Source organism: Microcaecilia unicolor, chromosome 9 (genome assembly GCF_901765095.1).
Source record: "Microcaecilia unicolor chromosome 9, aMicUni1.1, whole genome shotgun sequence".
NCBI classification, from domain to species: domain Eukaryota; kingdom Metazoa; phylum Chordata; class Amphibia; order Gymnophiona; family Siphonopidae; genus Microcaecilia; species Microcaecilia unicolor.
The window spans coordinates 172,891,532-172,915,601 of record NC_044039.1 but is presented as its reverse complement, the minus strand read 5'-3'; the positions used below and the strand labels follow the sequence as shown (position 1 = coordinate 172,915,601).

Sequence of the window (24,070 nt, the reverse complement as noted above, 5' to 3'; positions counted from 1 at the left end):
GGCCAACTCAAATTCTCTAGAGCTCCAAATTGCTCTCATTTTTAGAAATACCCTAAATCCCAGCTGTCATGGTAGGCAGAATTCTCAATATTCACCATGCAGCACATACTAACCAAATCATGCTTCAAAATTTGTTATTTAATACCACCACTATGTATTTAAACCTTTGAATGACAGGGTCTTTCAAAGATGCATTAATAGCAGTATAGGAGCTAAACTGGAGTCATTTTAGTTGTTTGCACCTATACTGATGTTCATTGACAAAAAAAAAAAACAAAACACACAACTATCAAAATTCCAACCACCTTTGATACAACTGTAGCAGACAAGTAAGCGATTGATTTTAGTGCAGGTTGATCACTCAGATTTTAATGTACATAAAAACAGTGCTACAGCTCAGCTCATACAATATATATATATTTTAAACAAAAATTGTTTGCTGCAGCTCCAGATAACTTTACCATTAAAAAACACATCCATCCGGCAAGTAAAATTACATGTTGTCATCATCTGATTCATCCTCTTCTTCTAAAGATTCCTATTTATATATAAAAAAAAAAAGTTTAAAAAGTGCATTAGAGAAAACTAAACTAAAGCTTGTTTCCTTATAGATGTGACTGTACAGAAAGGTAAAATTCCAGTTCGTATAGCAGTGGGTGAAATGTTACAGTCCATTAGCCCAACCCCCCCACCCAATAAGTTTGGCCTGTACCCCAATGTAACAGTTAATATTCTTAAAAATGTTTCTGGGTACCAGGTCTTATATAAACAAGCTATACCAGAGGGGTCACTTTGAATACAGCAAGCTGAAGGCCAGCCACCAAATATCTTCCCATGCAAGGACACAACACTGCTAACCAGTGTGTTTGACATTCACCCCACCTTCAAACTGTTTATTGGGCATTTCCAAATGCATTCTCTTCACCTATTGAGGCTCTTCCTCACATTCACTTCCCCTTTTCTGTCATGAACTTAGAGCAGAGCGCAGCCGAAAAAAAGCCAGACTGAGGGCCACCCCAGAGATCTCCAAGGGCTGCCACTGGTCCCTGCAGTGCAGAACACTGAGCTATACTGAAAATCATATAAAGTACCCAAATTCCTGAACTGAACATAGATGCAGATACTCTTGTACAACCTATCTGTGTAAGCTGAGAAAAACAGAAAAGTTCAGCACCCCTTTGCTGTAAGGGTATGAACCACTTACCTATCCAAACTATACATACAGTTCTGATTTTCAGACATATAGGTGTAGTCACACACGTGTATACATTTGATCTATGAACTAAGTTCATAAGCATAGCTATTCTAAATACTAGACCCCAAGGCAGCTCTCGAGGACTGCAGTTAAAGCCTGCTCCAATACATTTTAAAATGTACTTAAAATTACATATGAGCATTCAATAGAAAGAAAAAATGGGTATACATCAGGAAATTGTTACATTCCTTTTCAAAAAAGAAAGCACACTTTTTAATTCATTAAAACAAAATTCACAAGGTTACTCTGTCTTCAGAGCAAGAGCTCCAGCACTTGAAGTAAATGCCTTAATTGCTTACCTTGGCATATTTTTCTGCTTCCTCTCTAATGTCTTTTGGGACCATTTCATGTTTTCCTTTAGTAACTGTGAATGAATTACATAAAATGTTATTTCTCATTTTCTACACTTAAATCACATGTTGAGCGTGTTCCAAGCTCCTATACAGTTGCCACACAAAAACACACTTTACCATGTGATAATTGTACTAATAAGTAAAACAAGAATGGCCATACTAGCCAAGCCAGGTCACAAGTACCTGACATAACCCAAAATGTTGCATGATAGCTACTGCCTCCCTATGTGCATCAGTGACCGTAGGCAGCACTAACTGCAATGTGCAATCCAAGCCCATAACCCACCCACTTTTCCTCTCCATCCTCCATCTCTTCACCCCTCCCCATCCCTTTTGCTTATCCTACCTTTGTTTGCCCCAACATGCTCAATTCACTTATTCCTCAAAACCCCACTCTCACTACAATTACTACAGCTTATAGTATTCTCTTTAAAGACTTTGTGATTGTAATTATAATTATTTACTGTGTAAGCTGAATTGAGCCTGCAATGTGTGGGAAAGCGTGGGGTACAAATGTAATAAATAAATAAATTAGATCACAGTATGTGGTTTGTATATGATTTAACTTATGCCAGCATGGTAATGGTTACTGCACCTGTGTGAGTAAAACCCCTAAGGCAGTATATAAAGGCACTGTTAAATGTTGTAGCTTATCAGAAGTAATCAGTAAATATGCATATATTCTAAAGCAAGGGTTCTCAACCCAGTCTTCAAGACACACCTAGCCAGTCAGGTTTTCAGGATATTCCCTATGAATATGATTAGACATTGATTGGTCAGAAGCATTTAAACTACATAAATATATAATACGAACTGAATTTCATGGCTTAACATTGGTGGAGTACTGCCACGCTCGATACCCAGAGAGTTGCGATTAATTAAGGAACCATGGTTCCTAGATGACTCAGAATATGTTTCAGAATGGAATGATTTAATATCATGCTGCTCATTAGACCTAATGCTCTTAACTGTTGATAAATTGTATATGTTACTGGTTGAAACTTGTTTACAGTTAGATAATAAATTAGATGAGTTTAAACAAAGCTCGTCCCTAGAACTTTTTGATATAGTCAATATAAAGAACACATGGGTCAAATTGAAAAATATAGAGGAGAGATTAGACAGCAAAAAATTAGAAGATACAAGCGAGATGAGTCCAACTACACAAAGGGCTATGTATATCCCTGGATGGATCGCTCAAGAAAATCTCGCAGAAATAGGAAATACAAAAAAGTAACATTTTTCAATTCTTCAAGTGATTCATCCGGGGAAGATACGAGCAATCCAATGCGAAAAGAGGGTGATCGCAAGTGTGACGCTACGGCCACTAACAAGGTCTCTAATAATGTACAATCAGCTTCAGAGGCCCCTTTAGAAGCTCAAACTCGCAGAGGTAAAAAGACATGAATGCGGTTATAAATATATCAGCCAAGACATTAACACAGGATCACGTTTCAGTATTATTGATGGGTTTATCTTTTGTCCCGACAGCATTTTACGATGCTTTTGAAGTATGCTTTCATTTGCAAAAAATTTTCTGTAAAGTAAAACTGCGAAGTTATTTTGATGTGCAAGATAGTGAGTCATATACTAATCAGGACAAGAGTGATTAGCGGTTGGGGATAGCAGTTCCTTTTTTCATCTCAGTATAAACTGCCATCTGTTTGGGTTCCCCCAGGGTTCAGTGACCCAGAAGTAGAAACCTTTCAAAAATCAGTGTTAAAAGATTTAGAGCACATAGAACAGCAGGATACATTCAGCCGACACAATCTTACAAATGCTCAAAGAAAGGCTTTAAATGAATTGAAGAACGATACAATTGTAATTTCCCGCGCAGATAAAAGCGGTGCAGCGGTATTACAAAACTATGAGCAGTATGTGGGTGAAGCTCATCGCCAATTATTAGACACAGCGTTTTACAAAAAAACTATTGGCTGATCCAACCTAAGACTATCTGACAGATGTATCCACAATATTACAATCAGCGAGTGAACAGGGGATCATGTCGGTAAAGAATACAGGTATTTAATGCATAAAAATCAGAGTATTCCCTGTATTTATTTTACACCGAAAATTCATAAATCCTTAGTTAATCCCCCCGGCTGCTCGATAGTATCAGGCATAGGTTCTTTATTTGAGCCCTTATCACAATTTTTGGACCATTATTTGCAACCTGATGTGTTTAAAATTCAGTCGTATGTTGGAGATTCCAATCACATGCTTGAGTTCTTAACTTCTGTACAAATGCCCCATCCTTGGCCACCTTTAAATCTAGACTGAAAGCCCACCTCTTTAACATTGCTTTTGACTCGTAACCACTTGTAACCACTCGCCTCCACCTACCCTCCTCTCTTCCTTCCCGTTCACATTAATTGATTTGATTACTTTATTTATTTTTTGTCTATTAGATTGTAAGCTCTTTGAGCAGGGACTGTCTTTCTTCTATGTCTGTGCAGCGCTGCGTACACCCTGTAGCGCTATAGAAATGCTAAATAGTAGTAGTAATTTTAGTGACGTTAGTCGTCACTATGTATACAAGCATTCCACAGCAGACATGTCTTCAAATTATTGTAGCCTAACCAGTCTGCCCATCCATGTCATCTACAATCCCTTCCTTTCTCACAGATCTTGTATACTTTTGTCCTAAGCTTTCTTGAAAGAAGCACATTTGCATAAACAGAGGTAGTGTACTACTGATGAAATGCATAATTGTCTGAAGTAAAGAAATGTAAGTTGATCTATGGAGGAGTGGCCTAGTGGTTAGGGTGGTGGACTTTGGTCCTGGGGAAATGAGGAACTGAGTTCGATTCCCACTTCAGGCACAGGCAGCTCCTTGTGACTCTGGGCAAGTCACTTAACCCTCCATTGCCCCATGTAAGCCGCATTGAGCCTGCCATGAGTGGGAAAGCGCGGGGCACAAATGTAACAACAACAAAAAATGGTAGTGCAATGGAATTTTTCTCTCAAACAACAGAATTGTTCATGCCAAAGTACATGACTCTCCCACAGACACCAGTAACACACCACCACCTTCAGCCGCTGTGTGCATATTCCCCTCCCTCCAATCCTCACAATTCCCCCAGCATGTCCCATCAGAGAAACTATGCCTACTTCCCCTCCCACCTTGTTCCTGATCGGCTGGGGAACTCTGTTTAGAGTCCTCCCCTGATGAACACCCAAACTCAGTCTAGACAAGGCAGCCCATAAGTCGTAGGGAGGGGGGAAGGACATCCAGTTACAGTTCCTGCTCTACATCCCCTGCAGGTGGTTCCAGCCTCATGCCTACATATTTCCCCTAGCCTGTGCCCTGCTGCTCCCAGATTGAGGCTATTTATTCCTATGGACAACCTCTTCTGCTGTTCAGTACTTGATCACTTAGCAGTTATGATGAAATAAACATGTGTCTAATGGTTCCATTAACTCCTGACTCTTGTGGGTATCTACCATAGTTGTAAATTGATTTTTTAGGGGATCCAACATAAAATAGGAGAAAAAAAAGAAAAGAAAAGGTGGAGTAGCCATATTAATGTAGAAATAGGTACCCTTTCAAGAAGAGATTTGGAGGAATAAAGCAGGGAGATGGCTAAATGTACAGGGGGAACACGTGGAGAGGAGATCATGATGGTTAATATATATATCCCAAATGAAGCACAAAGCCTGTTTTGGAGGGAGATGCACCTATTAACAAAAAAATCTACCCCTCTATAGACCCCCGTGGGACCCTTCCACACGGAGGTGTACAGAGGGTCTGTTCTTCTACGATCTTGTGGACCGCCTCCCTGAATTCCAATGACACCCCTTCCCATGGGTATCGGCGCTGGGGAGGCATCAGAAGGCGCAGTTCAAGTCTAATTCCCATGACCACAGCTTTCTGTCTATTTGGATCTAAATGAATCTTTGGCCATTTATGTTCCCACATAAATTCTATGAAAAGTCTATAAAACTGTTTCAGTGAGAAATCTTACTTGTGTGTGTGTGTTAGTTTGCAAAACAGATAGAAGATAGAGAATAAATTGAAGCAAGGACAGAAACAGTGTAGTTAAAGAAATAGTCTTTTTAATCTTACCCAAATCAGGCTTTAATCAGGTACATTCAGTAGACAGATTCTGGGTTCAACTGGCCAGAGCCCTGCCCTCTAGGACGCGTTGGGGAAAATCGTTCCAACAAGGGCTTGCATGCACCCTGCTTTTATACAATTTGGTCCCCATACAAGTCTATGGAGAGGGATTTTTTTTTCTAATGTTGCTTAATCAGTGAGTCATACTCTACCACCGGTCAGGTGGCCATCTCTCCTTTCCATTTCAGCTATTGCAAGTTATTGTGCAATTTCCCTTTTTGTCAACATCTCCCTAGATACGGACATCCAAACATGGACAAATCTGTCTCATATCATCTTGTGATCTGGGTGCCATCTTCTAAAGACAGACTCCGTGTTATGAACCAAACTTCTTATCATTTCTGTCTTTAATTTCTGCATCATGTGTGTTACACTCAATTTGGAAGTTGCACCAGGTTTCATTAGAACTCACCAAGCAGTCCTGCTCTTGCAGGCTCTCTGCTATAAGGCCATCAACTGCTTCTCAGGCCTAGGCAGTGCTTTTCAACTGTTTCAAGCTATGCAGCTTGGCCCACCACTATTCCAGTGGATAGGTCTTAAACTAGAACACATATTAACCTGCAGGAAAAGCAAGTCCTTGCTCAGCCAGTCATAGATTTTTAAACCTAGCTGGTATTTTTACAGCCTGAGTCCTAAAATCTGGCCTTCCACCCTTCCGGTGGGCATCCAGTGAGGGCCTCTTGCCGTACTATAATTATACAGAAGTTAATGGAGGAGTAGCCTAGTGGTTAGTGCAGCGGACTTTGATCCTGGGGAACTGAGTTTGATTCCCACTGCAGCTCCTTGTGACTCTGGGCAAGTCACCCTCCATTGCCCCTAGTACAAATAAGTACCTGAATATACTATGTAAACCATTTTGAATGTAGTTGCAAAAACCACAGAAAGCCGGTATATCAAGTCCCATTTCCCTTCCCTTAATGGTAAATGAGGAGAACTGGAGGAGCTAAAGGCCTTTAGAGGCAAATATCAGCCACTAGACCTATGGAAGGCTCTATTCTGGCAACAGATGGATTATACATTTTATTCACATCTGCCCAGTAGCTATTCAAGTATAAATACAGTGACGTAAAAAAGCTTTCGCCGCCGCTGCCGCCCCCCCTCCAAACTCCTGATATCCCCCCTATTTCATATATGCCACACTGATGTTTCTGATCTTAGAAAGTGTAATATTAGATAAAGGGACCTCAAGTAAACAACATTTAAAAAAATTATTTAAGGAACAAAGCTGCAGTAAAAAGTGGCCTGCAGTAGTGTAGGTGCGTGTTTTGGGTACACGCAGGGCCATTTTTTACCACGGCTGGAAAAAGGGGCATTTTTTTAATGGGTGTGCGCTGAAATTAAAACTAGCACACACCTATTTACAGTCTGAGCCTTTACTGCCACCCATTCTTAGCGGTAAGGGATTAAGTGCTACCCGTGCAGCAACTATGCAGCGCGCACCAACTGCTGATTTCCGCCGGGAAAGCCCCCTGTGGTAGAAAATAGAAAATTCTTACTGCTGGATGCGGAGAACGCCAAACTCAAGAAATACCACTGGGCGCATGCGCTAGCCCAGCAGTAGTGCCGATTTGGTGCCCGCTACCCAAGCATTAGCCCTCCCACACCTTAGTTATCCAACACTCATATTATCCATGTGAAAACGTAACTATCCCCTAAACTTGATTACAGGCTGCACTATCTTTAAGCAGCAATAATTGCAACTAAACGTTTCCTATAATTTGATATCAGCTCTTTACATCACTGTTGAGGAATCTTAGCCCACTCTTATTTGCAAAGCGGCTTTAATTCAGGCATATTCATAGGTTTTCATGCATGAACTGCTTTGTTTCAGGTCTTGAGTTTTTGTCATAAATTTTGACTGGTCTAATTTAAAACTTTAATTTTGCTTTTCCTCAGCCAATCAGATGTAGACTTGCTTTTGTGTTTTGGAATGTTGCCTTGCTGCATAACCCATTACGCATCAGCTCACGGATCACCGTACACTTAAGAATTTTTTGGTACAGTGCAGAGTTCATGGTTCCTTCAAGAATTGCAAGTTTTACAGGTCCCGAGCAGGGCCACCTAGGGGGGTGGGAATTCCCCAGGCCCAGCACCAGGGTCTCTCTCCCTCTCCTACTCCCAGGCCGCTGGTGCCGCAGAACCCCAGTCTCCACCTGCCTACTACCCTCAGCTCCCTCAACAGCCCCCTTCTGTCTGCCACCGGGACCCCTGCATTAAAAAAAAAAATCTTTATATTGGCAGCGCCAGCAAACAGCGCCTCGTGTCTGTGTGAAATTGATAATTAGCTGAATCTAATTATCAATTTAAAATTTGGTCAACTGGTTGAGTGACTAACTAGTGGGAGGGAGGGGGAACAGTTGCTTTTCACATGGGTTTTGCATAACATGTCAGTATTCAGTTCGAAATACCCCTGCAATTATATGAGAGAAAAACTCATTTTATTTTCCAATGATAGATAACTAGATCAATTTTTTTTCCCTTTACAGTAAATTTGCAATTTTCCTTGGAGAAGAACAATGACTAATAAACACTTCTCCCCTTAACTTTGTTATAGACTAAAGTGCTCTTCTGAGAAAGAATCTACTGGGTTACTCAGACTATATCAAAGAACTTATCAGAGAATACTGAAGCAATTAGAGAAAAGTTCTAGCAGCGTTGCTGGCTGACCTTTTCAATGCTTTTCTAGTCCCGGAGTAATGGAGAAGAATAGATGTGGTCCCTCTCCACACAAGTGAAAATAAGGAAGAGGTTGGGAACTACAGGCTGGTAAGTGACTTCTGTGGTAAGTAAACTAATGAAAATGCTTTTACAACAGAGAACAGTAAAGTTTTTGGAATCCAATGGATTACAGGACCCAAGGCAACATGGTTTCACTAGAGGCAGGTCTTGTCAAACAAATCAGAGTTGGATCAAGGGGGGCATAAGATGTGGTGTACTTAGATTTTAGCAAAGCCTTTGACAGGGTTGTGCTAAACAACTAATAAACAAATTGAAGGGGTCTTTAACAAAGGTGCAGTAGCGTTTTTAGCATGCACTAAATGCTAGAGACGCCCATATATACTTATGGGCGTCTCTAGTGTTTAGCGTACGCCTTTGTAAAAGAACAACTGAGTGCCCTCGGTATGGGCCCTAAAGTGACTGACTGGCTTAAGAACTGGTCGAGAAGAAGGTGACAGAGGAAAAGGATGCCCAGTAGTGTGCTGCAAGGTGTGGTTCTTGGGCCAGTTCTTTTTAACATTTTTTAAGTGATATTGCTGAAGGGCTGTCTGGTAAAGCTTGCCTCTTTGCGGAAGATACCAAAATCTGCAATAAGGTAGACACCACTGATAATGAGGATAACATGAGGAAGGACTTAGCAAAGCTAGAGAAATGATATGGAATTTTGGATTTAATGCTAAAAAAAATGCAGGGTCATGCATTTGGGCTGCAAAACCCAAAGGAGACGGTATAGTTTAGGGGGTGAAGACCTTTTGTGCACAAAAGAGGAATGGGACTAAGATGTGGTCATATGCCATGATCTTAAGGTACAAAAGGCGACGGCGAAAGAAAGAAAGAAGGATGCTTGGGTGCACAGGGAGAGGAATAGCCAGTAGGAATAAAGGAGGTGATGATGCCCCTGTATAAGACTCTGGTGAGACCTCATTTAGAATATTGTGTACAACTCTGGAGACGATACATTCAAAAAGATATAAACAGGATGGAGTCAGTCCAAAGGGTGGCTACTAAAATGGTCAGTGGCCTTTGTCATAAAGTGTATGGGGACAGACTTAAAGATCTCTATATGTATACTTTGGAAGAAAGCTGGACAAGGGGAGATATGATAGAGACATTTAAATACCTACATGGCATAAATGCACAGGAGGAGAGTCTGTTTCAATTGAAAAGAAGCTCTGAAACAAGGGGGCATAGGATTAAGGTAAAAAAGAATAGACTCAGAAGTAACCTTCATGGAAGTGAATTTGTGGAACAGCCTCCCAGTGGAATTGGTGGAAATGAATACAGTATCTAAGGGAGTGATAGAGAGAGTAGATGGGGAGACTGGATAGTCATATGGTCTTTATCTGCCTACATTTTTCTAAGCTCTCATGACCACAGAACTGTACATCTACAATATGAAAAAGTTCACAAAATACTACATGGTCAACAGAGCAACAATTAGTTCCCTGAACTTCAGAATGGATTGATATGGAGGATGGTTTGGGACCCGATTTGAAAGGAAGTTTCATTATAACACCATTAAAAAAAAAAAAAAAATTTTTTTTAAATCTCAAAAAAAAAAAAGGAAAGGAAAGGATTTCTGTGGCGAAATGGTGAATTTTCCAGCATGTGAATTATATTTCATTAAGTGTATTTCTCTAGTTTGGCCAGTAGATGGTGCATGTTTTATGTTTAAAGCTGTTACAGAGAAATGACTGTTCCTTCTTTAGTTTAACACAAAAAAAGTAACCTGCAGTGATATGGCCAGCTACTTTTAAAAAATGTTGTTCTGGGCTCTGATTAGCCCAGGAGCTCAAATTCAGTCTGGAAATACTAGATTTTTCTCCAGTCTCAGTTTGGAAGTAGCGAGAGAAAGACCTCTTTACCGAGACCCTATGAGCAGTTATATTCTGTAACCTGTGAGCAGTTATATTTCCTGTACTTCCCAATCAATATCCAGGTAGTGATAAAATGTTTAGGTAGTTTTATATTGATCTTTATTCAGTTACCTGTTATTTGCCTGTTATTTTCCATCCGTTTTTATAGTTCACTGTTCAGTATTTTTATGACAATAAAGCTTCTTTAGTTTATTGCCTCTGCTTGTCTGGACTAAGAATTCTGGTGGTTTGTGTTTTGGGGTCTGTGGGTGCTTTCTAGGAACTGTGAGACCACTGGGAGTGTGACCTCAGTGTCCTAGAAATCACCGTGGAATATCTTGAGAGCGGGAGACTCGCCCAGAGGCGGTTGGGAGCCAGTCGGTGGGAGGAGGGTGCTAGTGTTGAGCACAAGCGGCAGGTAAAGGCGGACCTGAGCTATGCTGAGGATAGACCCTCTAAAGTGGCCACAGGGTGAGCCCCAGGTGAATGCCTAGGCGTTTTGCAACAATCTCTTAGCCCAAACAGGTTTGGCACACAACTAAGAGCCTACATTCATCTGTAAATAAAATAAAAACTTGGCCAAACCTTTAGGCCCCTTGACATATCCTGAGAATGGTAGCTGCTCAGGCAGCCATATTATACTGCTGCACCAAAACGTAAACATCTATATCTCTAGATGTTATCAAAAGCACATTACACATGTGAATGTAAACACACACTTTCTAGGCTAGGTTTTCTTGGGATTGCTGCTCATTTCTATTTATTATACAAACTTAATTGCTTAGAACAACTCTTAGAGGCGTATTTACTGAAGTGTTGTAAATTTCTGCACTTACCACACCTTAAGTGCAAAACTTAAGGTGCAGTAATGCAAAGCCTGTCTGGTCTGAATTTACCACATAGGCCTGTGCCCCATGTTAAGTGCAGCTGAATTAATCAGCAGCTGGGACAGTTATTGCCCAGTCACATACTGCATGATCAGTGCTCTTTGCCAGCTGTACCAGATCTCTGCCCAGATACCTTGTTTGTCAATTAACATAGGAGTTTACCAGATGGTAGCTGTTAGCATGGCCCCATGCCAATTGTTATTGCACCTTAAAACCCAGTAAGTGACTAATGCACTTTAATAAACATTCCTCAATGTTAATGAAAATCAAAAAACTAACACCACAAACTGAAGTCACAATGCTGCCTACAGCCCTTAGGTACTTTCTCTGCAAAATATATTCTCCCCTTGATAGCTCTGAATCTGATCCCTTAAAATCACACTTTATTTCTCGGAGTTCATGTCTATACATATGTAGTGCCAGCACAGATCTATGAGATCAGAGCAGGCAACCTAAACTTTAAATAATTACTTTTCCACAGGAATAAAATAAAGCCAAGTGACACTTGGAGCCAGATCAAATTGTTTTCTGGTCTGTAACTCCCATATACAAAGGATGTATTTACCTGCAAGAGAACTGCTTAGACTTCTTCTAAGAAAGAGAAACATGCTGGCTAATAGTGTGAATGAGCCCCGCATTAAAAAAAAAAATTATATATATATATATATATATATATAAATTTTTATGTGGGGCTCATTCACACTATTAACCAGCATGTTTCTCTTTCTTAGAAGTCTAAGCAGTTCTCTTGCAGGTAAATATATATATCAAAACTAATGCCTTAAGAGTTGAATCTTGACACATTTACATTTGTCTCTTTTCTTTGGATTTGGGAAATATATTCTTAAAAGTTATTACTTGCGCCAACCCAGCTGAGTTCAAGTTCAAAAGCTTTATCCTTCACTTCATCATGGACAATGTAGATTCTAGAAAAAGATATTATAAAAAGTCACTTGCAAGGTTCTTAACCTTTTTTCCCTCTAAATATGGAGGAAAAAATTATTTAACAAGGCAAATTATTACAAGGCAAGAATTAAATTAAACAAGCTCCTCTATGAGCATTACTACAGCAGATGCAAATGCAGTGGGAATTCCCTACTGGTTCTCTTGCTGTATGCTTCACTTTCAAATCATTTCTGAACCAGATGCTACATTGTGAGAAACAGCCAGGCAATTAAATGCTGAAAAACTTTGGCGAGGTAGCCAGCAGCTATAATTCAAAAGATTTTTCCAATTGCTTTGTGCAATTCCAACAGGAAACAGAATGCAAACACATAAAAGGGCAGAAAAATAATGCAATTTGGCTTTGATTGGGGTGGGGAGGAGGAGGAAGTTGAATCCTCAAAAGGAAAGCTAACAGGGTAGGGAATCAAAGATGCTGGTTTGACAATGTCAGCAGTTTAAAAAGGTCTATATCTACACTGAGAATAGAAGAGTAAAAAATCACCAATGCCTGAAGGACAGAGGAACATAAAAACTAATGAAAGTGATGCATGTAAGTAGGGGCACCAATTCTGCAGGTCTCCCACTAAAGCTCACAGCAGTCATTTTGAAATTGGAGCAGCAAGGTAAGGAGCATGGGGGATTGCTCTTGCCCTGATTACACCACCAGGGCTTATAAGGTAGGCAATGTGGGAGGCTTAGGGGTGGGTGGGTGTCTGCTGCTGCTGTGGTTTTGGATGAAGGGAGGGACGAATGTACTAAGTTAGGGTGGTGGGGGAAGGGAGGAGATCCCGGATTATCTGTCAGATAATGCATAATGTTGTATAACTGAAGGTCAGATAAAACAAAACTTACTCACCTGTAGCAGATGTTCTCAGAGGACAGCAGGCCAAGTATTCTCACAGCTAGTGACATCATCTGACAGAGCTTGGGGCAGATGCCAACTAACGAGATCAAGAACTGCAAGCCCAGGTCCATCAGTCATTGTAATAAAGCTAAAGAATTCAACTCCATGGGAAGATGAGAAGGTATGTGAGAATATTTGGCATGCTGTCCTTGGAGAACACCAGCTACAGGTGAGTAACTTTGCTTTCTCTGAAGACAAGTGATGTGTGGTAGCCGTGTTAGTCCACTTTTAAAGGTAATCAATAGAAATAAAACATGGAAAAGAAAATAAGATACCTTTTTTATTGGACATAACTTAATACATTTCTTGATTAGCTTTCGAAGGTTGCCCTTCTTTGTCAAATCGGAAATAAATCTGATGAAGGGCAACCTTCGAAAGCTAATCAAGAAATGTATTAAGTTATGTCCAATAAAAAAGGTATCATTTTTTTTCCATGTTTTATTTTGTTTTATTTCTATTGATTACCTCTGAAGACAGACAGACCATCATATTCTCACAGCTATAAATCTCTAGTTACCAGGCTCACTGAAAACAATGCTAGGACAATAGGGACTCGAAACATTGAGGCCTGTTATTCAATCAACCTGAAAAAATTTGTTTACTAGCTGTGGAAGTGCAGCCTGGCAAACAAGAAAACTGGGCCTAGGGGGTGGACTCTAGACACCAAACAAATTCTGCAGGACTGCTTGCCTGAACTGGCTGTCTCGTCAGGTATCCTGCTCAAAGCAATAATGAGATGTAAATGTATGGACAGATGACCACGTCGCAGCTGTGCAGTGGAGGCTGACCTCAAGTGGGCTATCGACGTAGCCATGGCTCCAATGTTAAAAGCTTTGATATGTCCCCTAGAGTTAGCCCAGCCTGGGCGCAAGTAAAGGAGATGCAATCTGCTAGCCAGTTGGAAGCTGTGTTTGCTGATGGCTACCCCCATCCTGTTTGGGCCAAAAGAAACAAAGCTGGGTGAACTATGGGTAAAACACCTATAATTCACATATGTTCCAACATTAAATTTGAATTTTTTTTAAGAAGGAGACCTCAAATGTCCTCGGAAAACATCCCGTAGACATGACCAACTTTATGAATATTGTATTGGTTCAGAATTTTTTTCATTGCTCACCATAAGCCTCCTTTTTTAAAAACATTGTGTAAAAACTTAACTGTGCTCCAATCTAATAATTTTAAATATCAAAGTATCAAAAAAGTGGTATCTGTGAATACAGCACTTAAGTTCAGTGGGGCCACCGTTTCACCCAATGTGGCTTCTTCAGGAAGGGAAGGTATAAATAGCTCTTTATCAGCGGGTGACACGTAAGCGCCATATTTAAAGGAACATGTTCTGAATCTGGAGTATGCAAATCTGAAGTATGTGAACAGAGGTTTGAGATTCAAAAGATTATAGAATGTTTCATAAGTTAATACAATTTTTTCTTTTACAGAAAGACTAATGTTTTGAATGAATGCACATCAAAACAGAATGAGTTCCTGAAGAAGAAACACTGGGTGAACCGGTCTCCTTAAATTCAAAAAACCTTTCAACTTTATTGTTGGAACGTATGTGAATTATAAGTGTTTTATCTTCAGTTTGGTATTATTTTACTTTAATTTGACACCAATTTAGAAGCTGTATTGTCAGTGGAGTGTCTTTGGGCTTTAGTCCACTCCATATAGAAGGCTAAGGCTCGCTTGCAATCGAAGGTATGCAGTATACTCTTGCCAGGATGGGCATGTGGTTTTGAGAAAAATGTTGGTAGAATGATTGACTGATTAAGATAGAACTCTTGACACTACCTTAGGAAGGAACTTAGAAAGTATGTGAAGAGAACTATTCTACTGTGGTGAAGAGTAAGATGGGTCAGCTAAAGCTCAGTGATCGCCACCAGAAACACAATTTTCCAGGTCAAATACTTCAGATTACAAGAATCAAGAGGCTCAAAAGGAGATTTCATCAGCTGGATGAGGACAATATTGAGATCCCACAACACAGATGGAGGTTTGATAGGGGGTTTGTCATATGAAGCAAATAACTAGAGGCTGTCAGAGATGGGCTTACCTCTCGCACGGTGATAAGCACTAATTGTACTGAGATGAACCCTTACAGAGGTTCATTTTCAAACCCGACTCAGAGAGGTGCAAGAGGTATTCAAGCAGTTTTTGTGTAGGACAAGTGAGGGGATCTGAGGCCTTGCCCTCACACCAGACAAAAAACTTCCTCCATTTAAATGAGTAACACCTCTTAGTGGAGTCTTTGCTGGAAGCCAGAAAGATGCAGGAGACACCCTTCAGCAAATTCAAGGTATCAAATTCTATGCTTGCAACATCCAATCCATGAGGGCCAGGAATTGGATGTTGAGAGACCCCTTGTTCTGCGTGATGAGGGTCGGAAAACAGTCCAAACTCCACGGATCTTTGGAGGATAACTCCAGAAGAGAAGGGAACTAGATCTGCCTCAGACAGTAAGGCATGATTTGGTCCTGGGGAACTGAGGAACTGAGTTTGATTCCCACTTCAGGCACAGGCAGCTCCTTGAGACTCTGGGCAAGTCACTTAACCCTCCATTGCCCCATGTAAGCCGCATTGAGCCTGTCATGAGTGGGAAAGCGCGGGGTACAAATGTAACAAAAATAAATCATTGTTCCCTGGTCTTGCTTGAGTTTCAGTAAATTCTTCTCTACGAGAGGTACTGGAAGATACGCACACAGACATAATAGTAGCCATACTGGGTCAGACCAATAGTCCATCTAGCCCTGTAGCCTGTTTCCAACAGTGGCCAAGCCAGGTCCCAAGTACCTGACAGAAACCCAAATCATGGAAACATTCCATGCTACAAATCCCAGGACATGCAGTTGCTTCCCTATGTCTGTCTCAATAACAGACTATGAACTTTTCCTCCAGGAACTTGTCCAAACCTTTTTTAAACCCAGATATGCTAACCGCTGTTACCCCATCCTCCGGCAAAGAGTTCCAGAGCTTAACCGTTTGAGTGAAAAAAATATTTCCTCCTGTTTGTTTTAAAATTATTTCCATGTAACCTCGAGTGTCCCCTAGTCTGTACTTTTGGAACGAGTAAGAAAATCGATTTACTTCTAACCTCTTTAGCCTTTCCTCATATGAGAGGAGTTCCATCCCCTTTATCATTCTGGTCGCTCTTCTTTGAACCTTTTCTAATTTCACTATATCTTTTTTGAGATATAGCGACCAGAACTGAATGCAACTTTAGGACCTGAAATAACTTAGCCCTAGGTTTGTCCTCCGTTTCCAACTTAAAGGGATCAGTTTGTGGCCTCCACCATTTCCTTAATAAAACATGTAAAAGAGATGGGCTCAAGTGGAGATTTCCTCTTCTCATCAGGTGGAGAGGGATGCGAGGGTATGCTATAAGACTCCTCTCCTCTAAGAAGTAGTCTAGCTCTTCCTCAGATTCAGCAAAAGAGTCTTGATGAGACTGCCCCTGTCTCGGCTGGCTGGAGGTATGTTGGCCTCAGTTTCAGAGGCCGATATGCTTGCTCATGTCTCAGCCTTGAGGGAGCTTCCTCCCCCCCCCCCCCCCCCAATGTCGAGCAGTGCCATGCACAGGAAGACACCAACACCGATGCCCCTCACAGCCTAGAGATCAAAGACCACTCCATAGGGGTATCATGGACCTCAAGGTCAGACTGACTGAGTGCTGAGGCTGGCGCAAGCACCCTCGATGCCTGAGCACTAGAAAGCTGTAGCAATCTTGCCTACTCCTCTCTCAGCATGGCCCATAACTAGTCATCAAGTGCAGGCATTGGTAAGACTGGGGTCGCTGCCAGTATGGAGACAACCTGCTGAATTGTTGACGCCGTATCGGAAGTTGGGTCCCAGCTGCACAAGCTCTGCGGCGACGGCACCAGAATTACAGAAGGGGGAGCAGTCCTCTTAGTGGTGGCGCCCTGCCCGGTGCATCCTGGAGTATGTTGGGCGGGGTTTAGGGAGTTTCTCCCTTATATGGTAGGGAAGCACTGGGCAGGGAACCACAGAGCTCATTTAAATCCACCCTGGCGTGCTCATTGTTTGTCATGCCAGGGCCCTCTCATCATACTGCGCTGGTAAATACGGGCACTAGTTTGGTGCTAGTGGCCTCTAGCACCCACATTTTCCTTTGATCACTGGCCCATAGGAGAATTGAGAAATGGGAGGGTGGTGGAAGGGGAGGTTTTTTTGGCTATTTGGAGGTATATTTACTGCGGAGTTGTTCTGAATTCACTGCAAAGGAACAATGAATGTGATCAAGGTTAAAGCTATTTGCTAAACTTTGTTACCGATTGCTGTTATTGGTATATTTTGTGTATAATAAAATATTTTTTAAAACCCATACAGCTGTTCCACTGGCCACTCCCCCAATCTTCATCTACTATAGCTATTTGAATAAGCTGTTAGAAATTACAGTCAAGTCTACAATGGAATGTATAATAATATAGTAACAGATGACAACAGATACGGTCCATCCTGTCTTCCCAACAAGATAAACTCAAAGCATAAGGTATGATGCAATACTACATATGCCATTCAGTCCCGGCAATTTGTTATGCTGCTTTGTTGCTATTGTTAATCCCCTGGGACAAATAGATGATGATTAGAAGCAAAAAAAAAAAAACATAAAATTTATTTTCGGTATATTAAAAGCAGGAAGCAGGCAAGAGAATCGGTTGGGCTGCTAGATGACCGAGGGGTAAAAGGGGCGATCAAGGATGACAAAGACATAGTGGAGAGATTGAATGAATTCTTTGCTTCAGTCTTCACCGAGGAAGATTTGGGTGGGATACCGGTGTCGGAAAATGGTATTTCAAGCGGAGGAGTCAGAGAAACTTACTGAATTCACAGTAAACCTGGAGGACGTAATGGGGCAGTTCAGCAAACTGAACAGTAGCAAATCTCCTGGACCGGATGGTATATCCTAGAGTACTGATAGAACTGAAAAATGAGCTTGCGGAGCTTCTGTTAGTGATATGCAATTTATCCTTGAGATCGAGCATGGTACCAGAAGATTGGAGGGTGGCCAATGTAACGCCGATTTTTAAAAAAGGTTCCAGGGGAGAGAAAGTTATAGACCGGTGAGTCTGACGTCGGTGCTGGGGAAAATGGTAGAGGTTATTATTAAAAACAAAATTACAGAGCACATCCAAGGACATGGATTACTGAGACCAAGTCAGCACGGCTTTAGTGTAGGGAAATCTTACCTGACCAATTTACTTCAATTCTTTGAAGGAGTAAACAGACATGTGGACAAAGGGGAGCCGGTTGATATTGTGTATCTGGATTTTCAAAAGGCGTTTGATAAGGTACCTCATGAAAGGTTACAGAGGAAATTGGAGGGTCATGGGATAGGAGGAAATGTCCTATTGTGGATTAAAAACTGGTTGAAGGATAGGAAACAAGAGAGTGGGGTTAAATGGGCAGTATTCACAATGGAGAAGGGTAGTTAGTGGGGTTCCTCAGGGGTCTGTGCTAGGACCACTGCTTTTTAATATATTTATAAATGATTTAGAGATGGGAGTAACTAGCAAGGTAATTAAATTTGCTAATGACACAAAGTTATTCAAAGTCGTTAATATGCGACAGCATTCTGAAAAATTACAGAAAGACCTTACGAGACTGGGAGACCGGGCGGCTAAATGGCAGATGACGTTTAATGTAAACAAGTGCAAGGTGATGCATATGGGAAAAAGGATCCCGAATTATAGCTACATCATGCAAGGTTCCACATAGCGAAAGCTACATACCTGTAGAGGGTATTCTCCAAGGACAGCAGGCTGATTGTTCTCACTGATGGGTGACGTCCAACGGCAGCCCAGGACCGGAAAATCTTCCCTAGCAACAAATGTTTGCTAGCCTCGCGCTCCCGTGCGCATCGCGCATGCGCGGTCGTCTTCCTGCCCGAACGCGAGCGTGTTCGTTAGTCTAGTACATAGCTAAGACAAGGGAAGACAACTCCGAAGGGGAGGTGGGCGGGATTGAGAACAATCAGACTGCTGTCCTTGGAGAATACCCTCTACAGATATGTAGCTTTCGCTTTCTCCAAGGACAAGCAGGCTGCTTGTTCTCACTGATGGGGTATCCCTAGCCCCCAGGCTCACTCAAAACAATAAACATGGTCAATTGGGCCTCGCAACGGCGAGGACATAACTGAGACTGACCTAACATGTTAACAACTAACAGAGTGTGCAGCCTGGAACAGAATAAAAATGGGCCTAGGGGGGAGGAGTTGGATTCTAAGCTCCAAAAAAGGTTCTGTAACATCGACTGCCCAAACAGACTGTCACGTCGGGTATCCTGCTGAAGGCAGTAATGAGATGAGCCTTGCAAATCTCTTCAATAGTGACTGACTTCAAATGGGCCACTGACACTGCCATGGCTCTAACATTATGAGCCATGACTTGACCCTCAAGAGTCAGCCCAACCTGGGCATAAGTGAAGGAAATGCAATCTGCTAGCCAATTAGATATGTTGCGTTTCCCTACAGCCACACTCCTCTTGTTGGGATCAAAAGAAACAAATAATTGGGCAGACTCTCTGTGGGGGCTTGTCCGCTCCAGATAGAAGGCCAATGCTCTTTTGCAGTCCAATGTGTGCAGTTGACGCTCAGCAGGGCAGGTATGAGGACGGGGAAAGAATGTTGGCAAGACAATTGACTAGTTCAGATGGAACTCCGACACCACCTTTGGCAAGAACTTAGGGTGAGTGAGAAGGACTACTCTGTTATGATGAAATTTGGTATATGGAGCATGATAAGGAGCATGAGCTACCAAGGCTTGAAGCTCACTGACTCTGCGAGCTGAAGTAACTGCCACCAAGAAAATGACCTTCCAGGTCAAGTACTTCAGATGGCATGAATTCAGTGGCTCGAAAAGAGGTTTCATCAGCTGGGTGAGAATGACGTTGAGATCCCATGACACAGTAGGAGGTTTGATAGGGGGCTTTGACAAAAGCAAATCTCTCATAAAGCGAACAACTAAAGGCTGTCCAGAAATCGGCTTACCCTCTACACGGTAATGATAAGAACTGATAGCACTAAGATGAACCCTTACGGAGTTGGTCTTAAGACCAGACTTGGATAAGTGTAGAAGGTATTCAAGCAGGGTCTGTGTAGGACAAGAGCGAGGATCTAGAGCCTTGCTGTCACACCAGACAGTAAACCTCCTCCATAGAAAGAAGTAACTCTTTTTAGTGGAATCTTTCCTGAAAGCAAGCAAGACTCAGGAGACACCCTCCGAGAGGCCCAAGGAGGCAAAGTCTACGCTCTCAACATCCAAGCCGTGAGGGCCAGGGACTGGAGGTTGGGATGCAGAAGCGCCCCCTCGTTCTGAGTGATGAGGATTGGAAAACACTCCAATCTCCACGGTTCTTCGGAGGACAACTCCAGAAGAAGAGGGAACCAGATCTGACGGAGCCAGAAAGGAGCAATCAGAACATGGTTCCGCAGTCTTGCTTGAGTTTCAGCAAAGTCTTCCCCACCAAAGGTATGAGAGAATACGCGTACAGGAGGCCCTCCCCCCAATGAAGGAGAAAGGCATCCGATGCTAGTCTGCCATGGGCCTGAAACCTGGAACAGAATTGAGGGACCTTGTGATTGATCCGAATGGCAAAGAGATCTATCAAGGGGATGCCCCGCGCTTGAAAGATCTTGCGCACAACTCTCGAGTTGAGAGACCACTCGTGAGGTTGCATGATCCTGCTCAACCTGTCGGCCAGACTGTTGTTTATGCCTGTCAGGTACGTGGCTTGAAGAAACATGCCGTTCCGGCGAACCCAAAGCCACATTCTGACGGCCTCCTGACACAGGGGGCGAGAACCGGTGCCCCCCTGCTTGTTGATATAATACGTGGCAACCTGATTGTCTGTCTGAATTTGAATAATTTGATTGCACAACCGATTCTTGAAAGCCTTTAGAGCGTTCCAGACCGCTCGTAACTCCAGGAGATTGATCTGAAAACCGGTTTCCTGGAGGGACCAACTCCCTTGGGTGTGATGCCCATCGACATGAGCTCCCCAACCTAGGAGAGATGCATTCGTCGTCAGCACTTTTTGTGGCTGAGGAATTTGGAAGGGACGTCCCAGGGTCAAATTGGATCGAATTGTCCACCAATGCAGGGATTTGAGAAATTTTGTGGACAGTAGGATAATATCCTCTAGATCCCCCGTGGCCTGAAACCACTGGGAAGCTAGGGTCCATTGAGCTGATCTCATGTGAAGACAGGCCATGGGAGTCACATGAACTGTGGAGGCCATGTGGCCGAGCAATTGCAACATCTGCCGAGCTGTGATCTGCTGAGATGCCCGTACCCATGAGACAAGAGCCAGAAGATTGTTGGCCCTCAGCTCGGGAAGGTAGGCACAAGCCATCTGGGAGTCCAGCAGATCTCCTATGAATTCTAGTCTTTGAACTGGAAGAAGGTGGGACTTTAGATAATTTATCACAAACCCTAGCAGCTCCAGGAGTTGAATAGTCATCTGCATTGACTGTAGAGCTCCTGCCTCTGAGGTGTTCTTCACCAGCCAATCGTCGAGATAAGGGAACACATGCACTCCGTCTGCGAAGAGACGCCACTACTACAGCCAGGCATTTAGTGAACACTCTGGGCGCAGAGGCGAGACCAAAGGGTAGCATACAGTACTGAAAATGCCGTGTTCCCAGACGGAATCGCAGATACTGCCTTTGAGCTGGCAATATCGGAATGTGAGTGTAGGCGTCCTTTAAGTCCAGAGAGCATAGCCAATCGTTTTCCTGAATCATGGGGAGTAGGGTTCCCAGGGAAAGCATCCTGAACTTTTCTCGGACCAGATATTTGTTCAGGGCCCTTAGGTCTAGGATGGGACGCATCGCCCCTGTTTTCTTTTCCACAAGGAAGTACCTGGAATAGAATCTCAGCCCTTCTTACCCCGGTGGCATGGGCTCGACTGCATTGGCGCTGAGAAGGGCGGAGAGTTCCTCTGCAAGTACCTGCTTGTGCTGGATGCTGAAAGATTGAGCTCCGGGTGGGCAATTTGGAGGTTTTGATATCAAATTGAGGGAGTATCCCAGCCGGACTATTTGAAGAACCTACCGATTGGAGGTTACAAGAGGCCACCTTTGGTGAAAAAACTTTAACCTCCCCCCGACCGGCACAGACACTTATATCTCGGCTATGCTCTGCTGGAGCCAGTCAAAAGCCCGTCCCTGGCTTTTGCTGGGGAGCCACAGGGGCCTGAGGAGGTGCACGCTTAGCCTGAGCAGGCTGCCGGGAAGGTGGATTGTACCTGCGCTTATTATAAGCTTAGGGAGCAGTCCTCCTACCCCCGAAAAAACGTCTACCTGTAGAGGTAGATGCTGAAGGCGCCCAGTGGGAGAGCTTGTCGTATGCGGTATCCCGCTGGTGGAGCTGATCTACCACCCGTTCAACTTTCTCACCAAAAATATTATCCCCCCGGCAAGGAGCATCCGTAACACGCTTTTGGACTCTACCGTCTAGGTCAGTGGCACGCAGCCATGAGAGTCTGCGCATCACTATACCTTGAGCGGCAGCCCTGGATGCAACATCAAAAGTATCGTAAGCACCCCTGGACAGGAATTTACGACATGCCTTCAGCTGCCTGACCAACTCCTAAAATAGCTTGGCCTGCTCCTGCGGGAGCTGATCAACCAAACCCGCCAACTGCCTCACATTATTCCGCAAGTGGATGCTCGTGTAGAGCTGGTAAGACTTAATCTTGGACACGAGCATTGCAGAATGATAGGCCTTCCTCCCAAAAGAATCCATAGTTCTAGATTCATGCCCCGGGGGCGCCGAGGCGTAATCCCTAGAACTCTTGGCCTTCTTAAGGGCCAAATCCACAACTCCAGAGTCATGAGGCAACGGAGTCTTCATCAACTCCGGATCCCCGTGGATTCGGTACTGGGACTCAATCTTCTTGGGAATGTGGGGATTAGTTAATGGATGCGTCCAGTTCGTCAACAATGTCTGCTTCAAGACATTATGCAGAGGAACAGTGGACGATTCCTTAGGAGGGGATGGATAGTCCAGGACCTCGAACATCTCAGCCCTGGGTCATCCACAGTCTCCACCGGGAAGGGAATGGCCGTAGACATTTCCCGAACAAAAGATGAAAAGGAAAGGCTCTCTGGGGGAGAAAGCTTCCTTTGGGGTGAGGGAGTAGGGTCAGAGGGCAGACCACAGGACTCCTCATCTGAAAAGTACCTGGTATCCGCCTCTGCTTCCCATGAGCCCTTCTCTGCGGAGTCGGACATGAGTTCATGAACTTCAGTCCGAAGCCGAGCCCGTCTCGACTCTGAGGACCGATGCATCGTGGTGTCGTCGAGAGGAAGACTCCCACGCCGGAGGCGATGAAGCTCCCTCCATCGACGACGGCGGGGAATCAGCCTGGGTGGCACTCGTCCCCGGCACCGCAAGCGGTACTGGAGTCGGGGACCGCACCACGGGCGATGAGCCAGCCGCCCCGCCTCCCTCGACGGCACCAGCAGCGCACGCACCGACGGCATCAAAAAAGACGGTACCGACGGCGCAAGCACCGAAGGTACCGGAGATGGGCGCAACAGCTCCCCCAGAATCTCTGGGAGAATGGCTCGGAGGCTCTCATTGAGAGTGGCTGTTGAAAAAGGCAAAGGCGCCGGTACAGAAGAAGATGTAAGAACCTGTCTGGAGCGCGGAGGCGGTACCGGGCTGTCCGAAGATGAGTGCACCGACACCTCCTGAATAGAGGGCGAGCGGTCCCTCCGGCATCGGCGCTTCTCGGGTGCCGACTCTTTCAGCGCCCCAGAGCTCTCGGCACCGTGTCAGGACGGTGACCGATACCGATGCTTCTTAGCCTGAAGCTCGGTACCTCCCGGTGCCGAAGAGGAGGACGTTGAATCCAAACGGCTCCTCGGGGCCAGGTCCGAAGGTCGGTCCCGGTGGGCCTGCACAGCAGGAGTCCTCGAGGCAGGTGGAGACCCACTTGATGGCTCACTGCTACCAGCATGGGGTCTCTGGACAGCCATTACCTGCGCTCCAGAGAACGATGCACCCTCCGATGCAGA

The 24,070-nt window shown here is 43.7% G+C and overlaps 1 protein-coding gene across 1 annotated transcript in view; it reads right to left on the bottom strand.

The window, feature by feature from the left end:
* Positions 1 to 341: 341 nt before the first annotated feature.
* The window catches only part of PSMA3 (proteasome subunit alpha 3), an 84,648-nt gene continuing 60,919 nt past the window's right edge, over positions 342 to 24,070 (bottom strand). Inside the window, 3 exon segments of the mRNA XM_030214975.1 lie at positions 342 to 538; positions 1,555 to 1,619; positions 12,045 to 12,112. Coding sequence (XP_030070835.1) covers positions 494 to 538; positions 1,555 to 1,619; positions 12,045 to 12,112 — 178 coding nt within the window. The 3' untranslated portion in view covers positions 342 to 493.